The following is a 16,084-nucleotide window of genomic DNA, read 5'->3' as shown; positions in this document are numbered from 1 at the left end:
TTACTGTATGTGTGATGATATGGTGGGACGGGAGAGAGGGTTTGATCAGCAGTCTGAGAAAAAAGGAACTTTGAATGGCTTATAACAGAGAATCGGCACACAAGGAGGTGTCATGGAACTGCCCCTCCTATCAGGGATGTTCCAGCCTAAAGGAACTCCACATTATGACTTGGTGAATTCCTAGGGCCACTGTAATAGAGACCCATAATCCAGGGGTCTAATATAATGTCAGGAATCTGAAGAAGTATGGCTCTGCGGCACATTCCGCTGTGGCGAAGGAGTCTAAGCTTCACTTGCCAACTCTATCACAGAGATTATGGGTGGTGGGTAGAGAGAGCCAAGTACCCTTCGGAGCCTCCTGGGGGCTCTAATAGCTTGACACTATTTCTGAAGTGCCCTGGTGTCGACATACCCTGATAGAGGACATGGTGACCCTCTCAGGTGCCTCAATGTTGTACCATACACACAAGCTGTTTCGGTTTTGAGCTACCAGCACATCACTTCCTGGGACCCACTGCACGTAGGAGCAGAAGTTGAGGATCATTGTCTTAGAGCAGCTTTCAATATCATATAGATGCAACTAAAGAAGGAAGAGGTAGATAACACAATTAAAAGAAAATATGGGGTGTCTTCTGATCTTGACCATTTCCCTAATGGTGAAATGTCCTGAGCTAACCCACCAGTCAGGTACACGCCAAATTTCAAAGCTTCTTCACCTGCAACCCTTGAAGTTTATGCTGAGTTGGTATAATCTGACTCTGGCCAAATAAGAGATGACCAAAAGAGCAAAGTTCTACACCCTAGGAATTTAAGTTAGGTGAAAGTCACACTTTCATTCTGAGAATAACTCTGGGCCAGAGTTACCAGCCTGGATTACAACAGTAAGGCCACCAGACAAATAAAATGGTCTTGAAATCTATGATATGGTTTTCACATCATAATGAAAATGAAATGACAAATCACCAGATAGTCTCTCTGCCCTTGAGGTTGAACTTTTTGGTGATACAGTATAGAGATCAGAATCAATAAGGGGCTAGAAGACTGTCCTCAAGCCAGCTTCAATGCTGTTGGATAAGGGTAGCTGAAGAGCACTGGGGCAGTAGGTGTGGGTAAAGGGCAGCTAGGCGTGAGGAAGAGGAATATAAGGGTAAGGAAGTTTCATGAGGGCACAGACTTGTAAATGGTAAGACAGAAATCAACTCCCAAATTCCACTCTTGACTTTGGCGCCATCATGATACAATCTTCTTAAGGGTAATATAGGATGGGTTGTGATATCAGATACAAAGAATGTTGATTCTTCTATGCCTTCTGCTATGCTAATGGCATAGCACCAAGAAATTATGTCCCATCCTGCCTCCCACAATCCCTGGTAGCAGCTAGTACCACATCCTTTATGAACCAGTCAATGGCTAAGGCCTTAGTAACCCTCCTCACACGAAGTTTCCGGTCCCTGAAGAGAAGCTTGTGCCCCGTCTCATTAAGTTCCAGCCAATCCACACGGCTCTCATGGCTGATGGTGCCAATGTTGTAGCCACCAATCAGATCCACTATAGAGTAAAGGAGACAGGGTTAAGAAGTGAGATTCCACATAATCATATACAGGGCATGAGGCAGCCTGCAAAGGACTGGCCTTGCAATCATAGGTTGGGCTTTAAGAATGTTACATCAGTCTAGAGTATGTCAGTGAGGAATGCAAATGGCCAATACAACATAATTTTGCTAAGACGCTAGGTTTCTTAAAACTGTAGAGGTTTTGTTTTTGTTTAACTCTGTAGTTTTTTTTTTTTTTTAATTTTATTTATTTTTCTTCCCCCAAAGCCCCAGTAGATAGTTGTATGTCACAGCTGCACATCCTTCTAGTTGCTGTATGTGGGACGCGGCCTCAGCATGGCCAGAGAAGCGGTGCATCGGTGGGCGCCCGGGATCCGAACCCGGGCCGCCCGCAGTGGAGCGTGCGCACTTAACCGCTAAGCCACGGGGCCAGCCCTGCTTAACTCTGTAGTTAACTCAAAAGATCCAGACCCATCAAGAAATGTGATTCCTTTCTGGGACTCTTGGAGTTGTCTCACAGCCGATCAGAACTACAGAGCAACTGGCTTCTATTACTCCTGAAGTCCTCTGTAAGGCAGCACTAAGCACATTAAGGATGAACCCCAGTTGCAGCACACCAGTGAGAGAAAGCTGATGAATGCAATGACCTTGATGATCATATTGGCCCCAAGGAGTTACCTGCACATTTGAGTGCCTGTGATGTAAGAGCACTGAAGGGCAAACAGTGAGGAAGGCACACAGACAAAACAGAAGGAACCTTTGAGTAAAGTCAGGCTGGTCAGTGTAGAGGATGAATATTTTAGTTTGGTCTGAATCTTGTAGACAATATAAGAAATGATCAGGGCCGGCCCTGTGGCTTAGCAGTTAAGTGCGCGCGCTCCACTACTGGTGGCCTGGGTTCGGATCCCGGGCGCGCACCGACGCACTGCTTCTCTGGCCATGCTGAGGCCACGTCCCACATACAGCAACTAGAAGGATGTGCAACTATGACATACAACTATCTACTGGGGCTTTGGGGCAAAAAAAGGAGGAGGATTGGCAATAGATGTTAGCTCAGAGCTGGTCTTCCTCAGCAAAAAGAGGAGGATTAGCATGGATGTTAGCTCAGGGCTGATCTTCCTCACAAAAAAAAAAAAAAGAAAAGAAATGATCACATTTAGAACAGACCATCAGTGTTGGCTAGGATGCTTTCAGGGAGTCTCTTGATCAAAGCCCATTCACAACTCTTATTGATATACATCATTAACGAGCAATGTGCCTACCTTTGTTATATATGCTGAAGCTAAAGACCAAATGTTAGCTAATGTCTGAGACTGGGAAGACCAATTTAAAAATGAATTTTCCTTTAATCAAAAAGCAAAATGATAAAGCCATATTTTAATGCCCCAATTATAAGTAGAATCATGGAATGCTGGAGCTGTGGGGACCCTATTTCTGTGAATACCCTGAAATTATACAGAAAATTATGTGTGTACATATATTTTTCTAGGAAAGGATCTATGATTTTCATTAGATACTCAAAGGGGTCAGTGACCCAAAAAGGTTAAGAGAAGAACTGTCATTTTACCTACATTGAAGATGAGACCTATAGAGTGAAGTGACTGGTCCAAAGTCTCATAGTTCATTATTGCTGCTGGAACTTAGGCCACTGGACTATATTATTATTTCCATTATGGATACTTACATTTCTGAGCTCAGCAACCTGTGACATAAAATTCATGAAATGCAAAAATATCTTCAGAACACACCCTGTGTATATGGAAACTTGATTTACAAGAGAGGACATTACAGATTAGTGGGTGAAGAATGGACTTTCAATAAATGGTTAAACGTATGGGAAAAAAATAAAATTAGATCCTACCCACATTATGCACAAAAATAAATTCCAGGTGAAAAGCAAAATTTAAAAATGTTAAAAATACAGCGGGGAATTGGAAGGATTTCTTAGATAAGACCTCAAAAACCACAAACTATTTCTTAAAAAGTGATAAAATCGACTACATGAAAATTAAAAATGTTTGATCACTAAAAGAGCCCAAAAAGGAGAGAAAAGACAAGCCACAGGCTGAGACAAAATATCTGCAATACAAATAACCATTGAAGGCTATACATGCACAGAGAACTCCTTCAAGTCAATGAGGAAAAGACAAGCTGATTTTAAAAATAGGCAATAAGCGCCGGCCCTGTGGCTTAGTGGTTAAGTGCACGCACTCCGCTATTGGCGGCCCGGGTTCGGATCCCGGGCACGCAACAACGCACTGCTTCTCCGGCCATGCTGAGGCCCTGTCCCACATACAGCAACTAGAAGGATGTGCAACTATGACATACAACTATCTACTGGGGCTTTCGGGAAAAAAAAGGAGGAGGATTGGCAATAGATGTTAGCTCACAGCCAGTCTTCCTCAGCAAAAAGAGGAGGATTAGCATGGATGTTAGCTCAGAGCTGATCTTCCTCACACACACAAAAAAATAGGCAGTGAATATGAACTTCAATTCACAGAAGAAGAATCCAAATGGCCAATAAACAAATGAACAATAAAAAAAATTAATACAATGAGATATTATTTCACACACATCAGATTGAGCCAAATCAGGAAGTCAGGCAATCTCAATTATTGGAGAGGATGTGGAACAACGGGAGCTCTAACTACTAGTAGGAATGTAAATTTGTAGAACTTCTTTGAAGAGCAATTTGGAAATATTTAGTGAAACTGAAGATGAACCTCGTCTATGATTCAGCAATTCCACTCTAGGTGTAAACCTTAGAAAACTGCAACACTGTAACAGTGAAAAACCAACAACTTAAATGTCCATCAATAAGAGGAGAGAGAAAAGATCCAAGGTAAATATAATGAAATGCTGGGATCTGACAGTACTAGGCATGGGTATACAAGTAATACTATTATTATTATTAATAGCTAACGTTTATTAAGTGCTTATTATGTACGAGGAACTAGTCTAAGTGCTTTTCATATGCGGTAAGTACTATTTTTATCCCCATTTTGTGAATGAGGAAATTGAGATACAGAAAGATTAAGTAACTTACCTAAGATCACACAGGTAGTAAGTAGAGAAGGGGGGAGGTTTGACTCCAGAGCCCTGTTCTTAACAACTACACTACACAGCTATATTATTCTCTCTCCTTTTTGGAGAATACTATGCTATTCTCTATACTTTTTTTTCTATGCTTGAAATATTTCATGATAAAAAATTAACTATTAATATACAAAATAAGATTTATAAACGTGAACATTTGTAAAATGCAAATAAAGTTTGTCATCACTAGTTACCAATGACAAACTATACAAAAAAATAAGGCCTCTTACAGTTCTAAGAGACTATGATCCTATGAAGTCTACAGAGGAAAATTCATAAATTTGCTAACGGTTCTTCTCTACAATTCACAATTTTCCAGCCCTAGATAGATGCCTACATGGGAAGGCCTATATATGTACCTATATATCTATCTCTAGACATCTAGACATAGACACACATACATGGATTTAAACATTTCACATATCCACTGTAAGAGAGGGATCACACATTTACTTTGTGCCTCTCAGATTCCTGGATTCTCCACTGCATACAATCTTGTGATAGGGAAGCGTACTATAAACATCTATTTTGTTATTAAAATTATGAGAGTCTTACTCACCTATAGCAATAGTCTTAATATCAACAAGATAAGCCAGTTTCTTATTATCTTCCATTCCTCGCTGATGCCTCTCATTAATACGGACACTGAAACATGAAGAGTGAGGTAAGGCAAAATGGGCTTAGACAGTTGGGATGTTTATCAAGGGCTCTGAAGTACCACATAGAATGAAGTTTTTAGATTAACCTGAGGACAAAGAAGTTAGAAGTCAAAAAGGAATTCTTTTGGGTTTCAAAAATTTAGAGAACTGGGGCCGGCCCGGTGGCGCAAGCAGTTAAGTGCGCGCGCTCCGCTGCGGCGGCCCGGGGTTCGCTGGTTCGGATCCCGGGCGCGCACCGACGCACTGCTTGGTAAGTCATGCTGTGGCGGCGTCCCATATAAAGTGGAGGAAGATAGGCACAGATGTTAGCCCAGGGCCGTCTTCCTCAGCAAAAAAAAAAAAAAAAGAGGAGAATTGGCGGATGTTAGCTCAGGGCTGATCTCCTCACAAAAAAAAAAAAAAAAAAAAAAAAAAAAATTTAGAGAACCTTGTGGGGTTACCTGATAAGGTGGGGGTTCATGAACTCAGTACGTACAGAACCCAGGGTATCATTACTCCCATATTCCACCAGGGTTAGCTCTCCAGCGTTGAAGATCATGCAAACCTGGGGATAAATGGAATTATTATATGGTGGAAAGGCATGAAGAAAGAGAAAAACAGCAGAGGGAGGTTACTGTCAGTTCAAAGTGACTCCCACTTTTCTCTTTAATCTGCTCCTCTGCCTATTTCACCTTCCCCCTTTATCTGCTGCCACTTGATATCCCTTTGACACAGAAGCTAGAAGTAGGCTTATCAAGATGGTGATGGTGAATCACATTCTACTCACATTTTCATTTTCAAAGAAAAACTTTTCATTGCCACCAGATCCCTGCCAAGCTACCTGTAAAGGGGAGAGAAGATATAACAAACAATGTAGACAACTATCTAAGACAATGCTGAAAGAATGACAGGGTGGGAGGCAGAGAGATTGAGTTTGGGAAGGCTTTGACATTGTACGAAAGAGGTGCTATGTCAGATTTTGCCCTTGACCCTATGTTTCTGAGAGAAGGTGTAAAAACAGTCCAACAGTGGTGATTCATATTCTAGGATTCTAAACCTCCTTGGTCCCATACCCTGAAACCACACCCCCAAAACACCAGAATGTTAGAGCTTCCCATGGAGATCTTCCCCTAGGAACCCTGGCTCCCCCGAAGTAGCACCTCAAGATGCCCCATTCCTACCTCACTAAGGCGATTAGTGTTCAGGTCCCCCAGTAGCAGCGTGTCTGATGTGTGGGCCACCAAGTAACGTTCCTTTCCCAGGATTTTCACCTCTTCCACCTCATAGCCATAGTGTGACTTGAGTACCACTCGGGTCCCCGATGATAGGTTCTTCACAATCACCTTGGTAAGGGACAAGTCTGAGTTCCCTAGGCTTCCCCCAACCCAAAAGAGGGATGACCATGCTGTGCCCTTTGCCCACCTCCATAGTGCTAAACAAAGCTAATATCTTGTTTCTTCACCTGGCCTAGGATATTGTTGGTAATAATGACACCTCAAATTTATGTAGTGCTTTACTATTTATGAAATGCTTTCATATATTATCTCTTTTGATGCTCATAATATATATGATTCTGGAAGTTCCACCAGGTAAAACCAATCACTCTCCCTACGTTCCCACAGCTCTTTGTACAAACCTTTATGATAACTTTTACCACAGTGTACTATATTATTTTTTGATATGTCTGTCTCCTTTGCTAGAATGATCTCCTCGATTAAGGGACAATGTATTTCAGATAATTATCTTTGTATTCTCAATGCCTAACACTGCTGACACACAGAAAATGGATAAATGTTTCTGGAGAAAATAAAAGAATGAAGGAACCAATGAATAATAAACGGAAGGAAAAGAGGATAGAGGTAGAGAAAAGAGAAAAGTGGGCTCAGGAACTATGGAATTAGCTTGCAACATCATACACAGTGAGTTCAGAGGCCCTTAAAACAACAGAATTCACCCTTGTAATCCTATTTATCATCCAGTTAACAGCATATAGGTAGCGAAGTTTTAAACCAGGAAGATGTAAGTGGCAATCTCTGTACCCCTTAGGTCTGGTGTCTAAACCTTTTCTTACAATAAGCTGGAGGAACTATAGCAGGAAAATTGCCAGGGAGCTGCTCTGACACATTCTGTTCCCCAGAAGAGGTCTGCCAGAGGTTAAATTTGACACTGTGGCTGTGGCCAGAAGGCAGGGAAGTATTACAGGATGAATGAACCATGGCAAGATCTTGGTGTGGCAGGCTATCAGCTGCTTACCTGGCTAGGTCCCACATATGTCAACTCAAACTTGTTCTTGTAAATGCTCCTTCGGAGGCAACAGTCAAACTGTTCCACTCCACCACAGAGCGTGCCCTAGAAGGGAAAGTGACAACATAAAGGGTAACACACACAGTACATAGGCATGGGGAGGGTATCTAGAGATACCCTGAAAACCTAGGTTCTAGAATGTAGAGACGAAGTGGCAGTAAAAGTGCTGGTAATTTTTGGAAGTACCAGAAAGAAAGAGGTGGCAATCACAGGACTCAAGGGCACCACATATTGTGGGGATCTAAGGGGGAAATCAGCCCTTCCTATACAACTCTTTGTCTCTTTTGGCCTCCAATACAGTATGAATTTCACTTCCCTGCTTTTAACATCAGATTTTTAGGTTGGGGTCAAAAGGGAAGAGGAGATTTTCCGATGTCAGGAGATGGTGCTTTAGGATAAGGCAGGATTTTTCCTAGTTTGGAGAAAGTCACCAATGCAGAAAGAGGTCAACAGTAACACACCGCACACAGTCGTGAGCCATCCCGCTTCCAGGCCAAGGCAGTGACGGTGTATAAGTTGGCAATCTCCTTGGGCTTTGCCTCTTCCCAGATGCTTCTTCGAGGGCTCCAGTTGAGCACCCGAAGTCTGAAATAAAGTATGTGGCTTTTAGAAGAGATGGAGGCTGAGCAAAAGAGTGAAAATGGGCTGGTAACTGAAGGAAATTAGTCCTGCTTTATCAGAGAAGAAAGGAAATAAAAGAGAACAGATAAGCTAGGGAGTCTAGTAGGAGAGGACAAAAAGGATCAAAGGAAGCAAGTTGGGAAAACCGAGTCAAAAGTAAAATGGGGTAAGAGTGATGGGAATGGAAAAAACAAAAGGATATTGTAGCTGGTGAGAAAAATGAGCTGTTAGCAGTAGAGAAATATGGAAAAAGAAAAGAGAAATGGTAGGAGTCAGAGAAGAAAGAAAGGAACAGGAAGAGACACATATAAGATCGAAGGAGATAGAACGACAGGACTGACAAAACTGGGGTTAAAAGCACTCCAAGGAAGTGACGGGACTCAGACCCTAGCTGTTTATCTACTCTTCCTTCCTTCCTTCATTCACCAAACATTTGAGCATATATTATGTACTAGATACTAATCTAGGCACTAGAGATAAAAAAATGAATACTAGGCCCTCTTCTCAAGGGCTCTTCAGTTTAGCCAGATAGATACAAACACCAAACTACAATGTAATGTGGTAAACACTCAGCCAGTGGTCTGAAAAGGGGTGAAGGGAACACAAAGAAACTGGAGAGGAACTCTGCTGTGGAATCCTAGGGAGAGTCATAGAGGCACAACAAGAGCATGGTGCCTTTTGGAACTGCCAGCATGCCAATGAATGGTGGGAGCAGGAAGAGGAAAGTGTATGAATTAAAACCTGAGAATCTCTGTCAACATACACTTGATTCTGATCTAGTCTCCCACTCTAGTTGAGAATAACTGAGCAAAATCAAAGAATGTACACAGGAAGAGTAGGCAGAAGAAGATGCAGTGGAAAGGGGACCTACCTGTCATAACTTCCCAGCACAACAGATTGGCCCCCAGGACTTGCTGCAGCTGTGGTGAACTCCCGCTCCTGAGGGTCACGGCTATAATCAAACGTTTGTAGCACATGGCCTTCCTTTCCATAGGCCACAATCCTCCGATCACAGCCTGCAGCCACGATGCTGTTGGTTGCCCAAGCCAATGCATAGGGTGGGCATGGGTGGTTAACCAATTTCCCCTAAGACAGAAGCAGAGGGTTTCAATCGCTCTGACTCTAAGGTGCCATCCCAGAAATTTCTCATTCCTAGCACCTGATACACTCACTCTGACCATCCTACACTGCAGACATCTTTCTCCCAACATTTTCCCACCCCCAACACATCCTAATCCCGAAGATTTCACAAACTGTCTTTCTGTCTTATACTCACACACACATACATATGACATATGTACACACTTCCTGACCTTGTGCTCAAGAGGAAACCTCAAAATACTTGTGTGTTGGAGAGCTTTAATATGCATCTAATAAGGCCCCCTGCAAAAGGACCTGTCCTAAACATCAGCCAATACTGTGTAGGCCCACAGGGAGCACATGGCTCCTTTTTTTTTTAGGAAGGATAAACTTAATTATTACACAAGTAATTCTTAATGTAAATGATTCAAACATTAGAGAATTATATAGAGTAAAACATGAATGTTTCCTTTACTCCCCCATCTTTTCCCTTTTCCCTCCTGAGAGTAAATAACTCTTTTTTTCTATGAATTTATATACATACACATATTTTTTACATAAATGAGAATTTTTTTCATTTTTCATTACTCTGAGTCTTTATTTCCCTTTGTCTCAAGGTCCCTTTCACCTGATTCACCCTTTCCCATAAATATTAAGCTCTGGCCTCCTAAACGCAAATCCTCTCTTTGGCCACATCCAACTGTTTCTCTCCCTGAGGTCTCACTCCTCTAGCCTCCCCCTACCAGCACCTCAATCTAAATTCCTTAGATGTCCAACCTCCTCTAGGAGGGCTCTTGGGATTTCCTTATCTCCTATCCCAGAGCATCCTTTATACATACCTGTGACTCTCCAGAGCCTTCATCATCAAAGAAATACCTAACAATAGTGCCATCTGCATGACCAGAGAGAATTCCTTTCCCAGAATAACTGAAAAAGTGGAAAAGAAGGAAAGGAGAGAAACACAGGGAGAGTTATCTCACAAAGAAAGTCCCCTTTCTCTGTCAAACACTACCCTACCTGTGGTTCCTGCTACCAGTCCTCCCCATCTTTCATACTATGGGCTCCCATTCCAGACTTCCCCATAGCTTTTTCCTACCATTTCCAAGCTCTTGGGATACCACTCTTCCTTACTCACTTTGTTGTCAGTGATACCACGTAAGAATCTGTCCCATAGATGGTAGATGATTTATTAGTCTTAGTGTTTGCTAAACGAACCTGAAAATGGGAGAATGGACATAAGTCTGGTCAGGCTACTTTCAATTTCGCCCAGGTCCTAAGAAAAGAAAAACAAAAACAAAACAAAAAAAAAATGCCCTGGTCCTTACATGCCCTCCCCCAGTACACGACTTGACCCTAAGGGAGAAGATTAACCATATTCCTCTCTCCAGAACCATTATCCTCATCCACAACCTCTCCTGTGTTTCTCTTCTCTCCTTTACCTTCCCTTCAGCCAGTCCAAAGACAATGATGTACTCTGCTGGCCACTGCAGACAAGTAACAGCACTCTGTAAGGAAGAAATAATGGAAAAGGATAACCTTGTCTACGTAGGTTAGCACACTTATGACAACCTGAACCTGAACAACCTGCCACATGTCACCACCCCAATCACCTATAGGGAAGGAGAGGAGGGGACACAACTGGGGCTCTAAGGAGGAAAGCAGATGAGCAGACAGGCAGCACCATCCTTGCAGTAGGAAAAGTCAGATTCAGATGTTAAAAAATCCAACTCCTAGTTGCATTTATAAGCAGATATATTGATACATGTTTGTTCATTCCAATCTCCCAGGGACTGGTTTGAACTTTACCGTCTGGATGAACTTGTTACAGATAACTTTCTTGTCACCCCTGCCAAATAAAAAGGAGGGAAAGCATATTAAAAACCACTTCCATAAATAAATTGCCACAAATGATGCTGGGGGAAGGGAAGAAAGAACAGATAGCTTCGCTGGCCCGCTAGTGTTTCCTACCACTCTGTAGAAGCCCTGAAAGGAGGCATAAGAGGGAGGAGTCTGAGTAGCTTTGGAACAATAGCAAAGACACAACATCACTCAGGGCTCCCCAGGGTCTCACAGGGCCTCCTTGTTGACCTTAGACTGATTCCTCCAGGGATAGGATGGCAGAACACGGGGGGCAGGCAAAGGTAGGGAAGCAACAACAGACTCTGGAAGGCCTCTGCCTCCCATGCCCCAGCTTGGCTCCTCAACCTGTTTATTTTCGCTCCCCTGTGAGGCATTTCTTCCTGCCTTCCCCTTCTTTTCTGAACCACACCATCTTCCAATCTCCATCCTCACCAATCTTCTCCAATCTTGTAGACATAGATGATGTTGTCGGTCTGTCCTATGGCAATTTTAGTGGAATCAGGAGAAAAAGCCATGCCCTTCACCATATAGCTCTTTCTGCCATACTAAGAGTTAAAAAAAGAAAAGAAAAAAAAGTAATGAGTATACGTGAAAGAGAAAAGAGAAGAAAAAGTGCATGTGTGACTGTAATTGCCTTGAGGGATTTATACAGAGAAAAGGAGGGGCAGGCCATTTCCTATGCCTATGGCTAGGAAGTAAGTTAGAAGTTTTACAGGTTCATAAGGCCCCATCAGTAGGTTAAGGTACACATGAGTACTCTTCACCTTCATGTCAGCTGGTTTGGTGGAGAACTTATCTCTCCGCTCCCCATGTTCATCATACAGCAACACCACTCGGTCCACTGTGCAGACAGCAAATTTGGCATTGTTCTGGGACCAAGCCATGCAGGTCACCTTTGCAGCTCCATCCTGCAGAGGCAAAGGGGGAAAAAATAAACCCAGGTGCTGATCTAGAACGCCAAAAGCATTTCTATTAAAGTTCCATTAGTTCTAGTGCGACTTTGGTCAATTTTCTTCCTGCGTTTCTAGTTCCTTTACTTCTAGTGTGACTTTGGTCAATTTTCTTCCTATCACAGTCCTTAAAACAAAGAGATGCTCGTGATCCATCCTGGTCTCCAAGGCCATAAAACCCTGGACTGTGAGAACAAGGTGCTTCTACAAACCCATAATACAAATGCACTAAGAGATGACATGCTAAACCAACTGTACCAATGTGTCCCTGCAATGGCCTCCTTGTTCCCTCATATCCCAGGTCTGCTACTGAAATCAATTCAATTGTCTGATAAGTTTTGGTCTTTAGCCATTCATTCAATTAATATTTTTTGAGTACCTTATTGAGAAAGGCACTTGGCCAGGGCTGAGAGTGAGACAAAGAGCAAAATAAGGTCCCTGCCCCAGGATCTAATAAGATGGTGCAAACACAGGAAAAGTCCCATAAGAGAGGTATGTACAAAGTACTATAATAGTTTGGAGAAGCCTGAGATAATCTGATGTTTAAATAATCAACATTAAGCTTTGAAGAATGGATGGAGCTGAGTGGGGAAATTATCTGAGGTAGAAGGAATGGCATGACCAAAGGCAACTTCTGGTCAAGAAAGAGTAATTTAATTTAGCTGAAACTATCTTGTAAATAGCAGGATAGAGGAAGCAAGGCAGGAAAAACAGAGTGAGGCCAGCTCAGGAAGGTCTTCGAAGTTAGGTTAAGGAGTTTGGGCTTACTTGGTAGGAAAGGGAGAGACGGTGAAAGTTCTGAAATAGTAAAATAATTAGAGTTGAGATTTAGGATGAACGATGCCATCTTGTTTTGTTTTTTCCTAACTATCCACTTCACAGAAGCCCAAGTTAGAAGTGATCATCTCCCAGTGAATTATTTTTGCCATGTCTGTCCCTTTCACCACCAGTCCTGGTCCTCTATGGTTCTGCACCAAGGATTTCCTTCCTTAAAATAAAAAATTTAGCTTCTGTTCCAATTGTTTGATTAATTACTTGGGCTCTAGATCTCTGGCTTAAAACATTGTTACTTTTCACTCCTAACTCACCTACCTCCAAAGTCAAAGGTAAAAAAGCCTTTCTTCATCAAAATCCTCAAACCACAGTCAGCAAATAGCCACATCACCACCTTTATCACCCTCCAATTCTTGATTATATTAGGTTAGAAGAGCTGAGGGCTCCTCAATAACCGTTGCTGATCATCTTCCTTCATTATTTTGCCCAATCCTGGGCATTTGGCCCTTTCCTGTATCATGACATCATCTTATTGTGAAAGACTGAAGGAGGATTTCATTTCCAATAATTCCATTAGGGTAAAGGAATTTTTAAATTACAGATTCAGGGGGCAGTTTACAGAGCAACGAGCAGATCTCTCTTTTGTTCTAACTTCCTTCTGTTCTCCTAAAGCTACCTCTGTAAAGCCTTCCTGATTCCCATAATGAATCAATTCTCCTTTCTCTACAATATGTACCTCACAGAACTGTGTGAGGATTAAGCGAGAAAGGGAACACAATAATAATAGTTAACCTTTAACAAGCACTTACCATAGACAGGCATTTTGATAAGTGCTTGATATGTATTATCTCATTTTACCTCATTACTCAGGTAGATGCTGTTATTATGCCCCTTTTACAGATGGGGAAACTAAGCACGGAAAGGTTAAGTAATTTGCTCAAGTTTACATATACAGTTTGTAAGTGGCAGAACCAAGATTTAAATCCATGTTTGACTCCATAAACCACAATCCTAGCTTTTTAACTTATGCTGCCCTGGTACATATTAAACACTCGCTTATGGCAGATGTTACTCTCATTAGCTTTGCATTATTTTGTCCTTTGCATTTTAAATGTCCTTCTCTCTTGTCTATCAGTTTTCACACTGCTTTTCAGTTTGCAATGTTCTTTTGTGTGTATTACTTCATTTAACTCTTCCCCTAAGTTCCCCAAGGTTGCTATTATTATTACTCCCATTTTCCAAATGAAGAAGCTGGGTAAGCACTCTGAGAGATTATGTCATAAGGGCTAAAGTCAGCGGTATCAGGTCATTTACTTAAAGTAGTGGTGGTGCTAGGACTTGAATTCTGGTCTCCTAACGCCAAAACCCAGCCTCTCTTCACCATGTTTCAGGTTTGCTGCCCCAGTGCCCAGCCTCTTCTGAATCTGAGATCTTCACCATCAGAACGAACGGTGCGGTCTCCTGCACTCCCTCTGTGGGGCTTGCACCTAAAGCGCTTATTTAACTCGGTGTAGATTTATGTTCGTTGTTTACATGTGCGCCTCTCTCTCTAGTACGAGCCTCTTGAAGGCAGGGGCAATAACTGAGGTAGTTCTGGATCCCTCCGAGCCCCAGCACCGGGTCTGGTGCACCACTGATGCTAAATGAAACGTAATGAAAGCTACAGTGGTTAGCTGTCCATCTCGCCTACTCTATCGATGTAGATCGATCGAAAACTCTATCGATGGAGCAGAGTCCGAATCATCACTATAGCCTTCCGTCTTCTGCACACAGTAGGCGCTCAACGTTATTAAACTTCAGTCGTCCCCCATTTTTCTTGGAACGTTAAGGCGGGCAGGGGAGGGAAGAGGCACGCATCTCCTCACCTGAGGCGTCAGCAGGGTCCTCAGGTGCTTCAACTGCATGACGAACACCTGTCTCTCAGATGCCACCAGACAGCGACAACTCCCGTGGTTACCTGGACAACCCGCCACGCAGCCGCAGCGACACCCGCTGACGCAGATGGGACCGGAGCGCAACACACGTCGCAAGGTCACCACGTAAGATCGCGGCGAAGCAAACAGAACACGCGCCGGCGCAGTGAGATCTAGGGCAGGACCTTGGGCGGGCTTGATGGAGCTTCTCTTCGACCAATCCCGTCGCTGCATGCAAACCCGAGCTGAGGCCACGCCCACAAGCCGTGCCCAAACTCCGGGTGCTACGCAATCATTGTCTTTCTGACTCTTTGACGTACGTAAGCGTGGCTCAATGCATTCTTTTAATCTTCGCAACCCTGGAGGAAAGCAGGGCGGTTGCTATTATAGGCCTTTTACAGTTGTCAGAACTGAACCCAAATAGGTTATATGACTTCCACGGGATCACAAGGTTAATAATGATAGCTTACAACGAATACTCAGTATGTGTCTGCCAGGTACTGTGCAAAGTGTTATACGTGCATTACCTTATTTCATCTCAAAGCTGCCTTATGAAGGGGATAGCATTCTTAGATAGTTTATATACTATTTTACATAATAGGAGACTCAGGATTAGAGGGGTCAGTTGCCCAAGCTGACACAATCAGTAAAGGACGGAACTGGGATTCAATCCAGAGCTGGTACCTTTAAACACTCTTTATATTCCTTCTTAATTCCTAGCTCCCTATCTCCATGCCATGCTACTATATCCTGTCACACTTCCATCCCGAGAAATGATGATGTGTCTAGAGTCTGAGAGATGAGTGTTTTGGAACCAGTGGTCAGGGAGAGGTAAGGTACCCTACCTCTTTAATGGTGGATTAAAAACTGCTGCTTAGATCAGGATGCTTTTATGGTTTAGGGTGGACAGCAAAAGCTGAGTTTGGCTCACCTGATAGGTTAAGGTTAAGTCCTGTGATACCTAGGGTTGAAGCTTGGTTAAGTAGAAGACTGATTTTTGTTTGCATTCGGGTGCCTTTCAGAATTACTGGTCTAATTTCTTATAACATACTAGAGAGATCAATGCAGAAAAGGAGAGTTATTCATAAGCCTCCTCTAAGGATCAGAGGTTGAGAAGACCTGTAACCCTCCAGAAAGTGTAGCATATGCTGTGCAGACAGATGCTGGGTTCTGAAGCCCTTCCCTGACAGTGGTTGCAAATGTCAACAGGTATTTCTCTCACTGGCCCCAACCCCCCTTTGAACTTAAGAGTAGAGGACAGCCTCTATTTTCACAGGTAACAAGTTGGCTCCAGAG

The 16,084-nt window shown here is 42.9% G+C and overlaps 1 protein-coding gene across 1 annotated transcript in view; it reads right to left on the bottom strand.

Moving 5' to 3' along the window:
- Positions 1-14,896, bottom strand: part of IFT172 (intraflagellar transport 172) — a 33,316-nt gene extending 18,420 nt beyond the window's left edge. Inside the window, exons 1-16 of the mRNA XM_058551552.1 lie at positions 14,741-14,896; positions 11,916-12,059; positions 11,584-11,696; positions 11,098-11,137; positions 10,731-10,796; positions 10,427-10,506; positions 10,131-10,218; positions 9,083-9,297; positions 8,052-8,175; positions 7,540-7,635; positions 6,468-6,629; positions 6,074-6,127; positions 5,748-5,851; positions 5,208-5,293; positions 1,436-1,548; positions 413-580 (exon numbers count right to left, since the gene is read on the bottom strand). Coding sequence (XP_058407535.1) covers positions 413-580; positions 1,436-1,548; positions 5,208-5,293; positions 5,748-5,851; positions 6,074-6,127; positions 6,468-6,629; positions 7,540-7,635; positions 8,052-8,175; positions 9,083-9,297; positions 10,131-10,218; positions 10,427-10,506; positions 10,731-10,796; positions 11,098-11,137; positions 11,584-11,696; positions 11,916-12,059; positions 14,741-14,779 — 1,692 coding nt within the window. The 5' untranslated portion in view covers positions 14,780-14,896. The remainder of the gene's footprint in view (positions 1-412; positions 581-1,435; positions 1,549-5,207; positions 5,294-5,747; positions 5,852-6,073; positions 6,128-6,467; positions 6,630-7,539; positions 7,636-8,051; positions 8,176-9,082; positions 9,298-10,130; positions 10,219-10,426; positions 10,507-10,730; positions 10,797-11,097; positions 11,138-11,583; positions 11,697-11,915; positions 12,060-14,740) is intronic.
- Positions 14,897-16,084: the final 1,188 nt, after the last annotated feature.

This window comes from Diceros bicornis, chromosome 12 (genome assembly GCF_020826845.1).
Source record: "Diceros bicornis minor isolate mBicDic1 chromosome 12, mDicBic1.mat.cur, whole genome shotgun sequence".
NCBI lineage: Eukaryota > Metazoa > Chordata > Mammalia > Perissodactyla > Rhinocerotidae > Diceros > Diceros bicornis.
The sequence above is the reverse complement of the archived record's forward strand: the minus strand, read 5'-3'. Positions and strand labels throughout refer to the sequence as shown.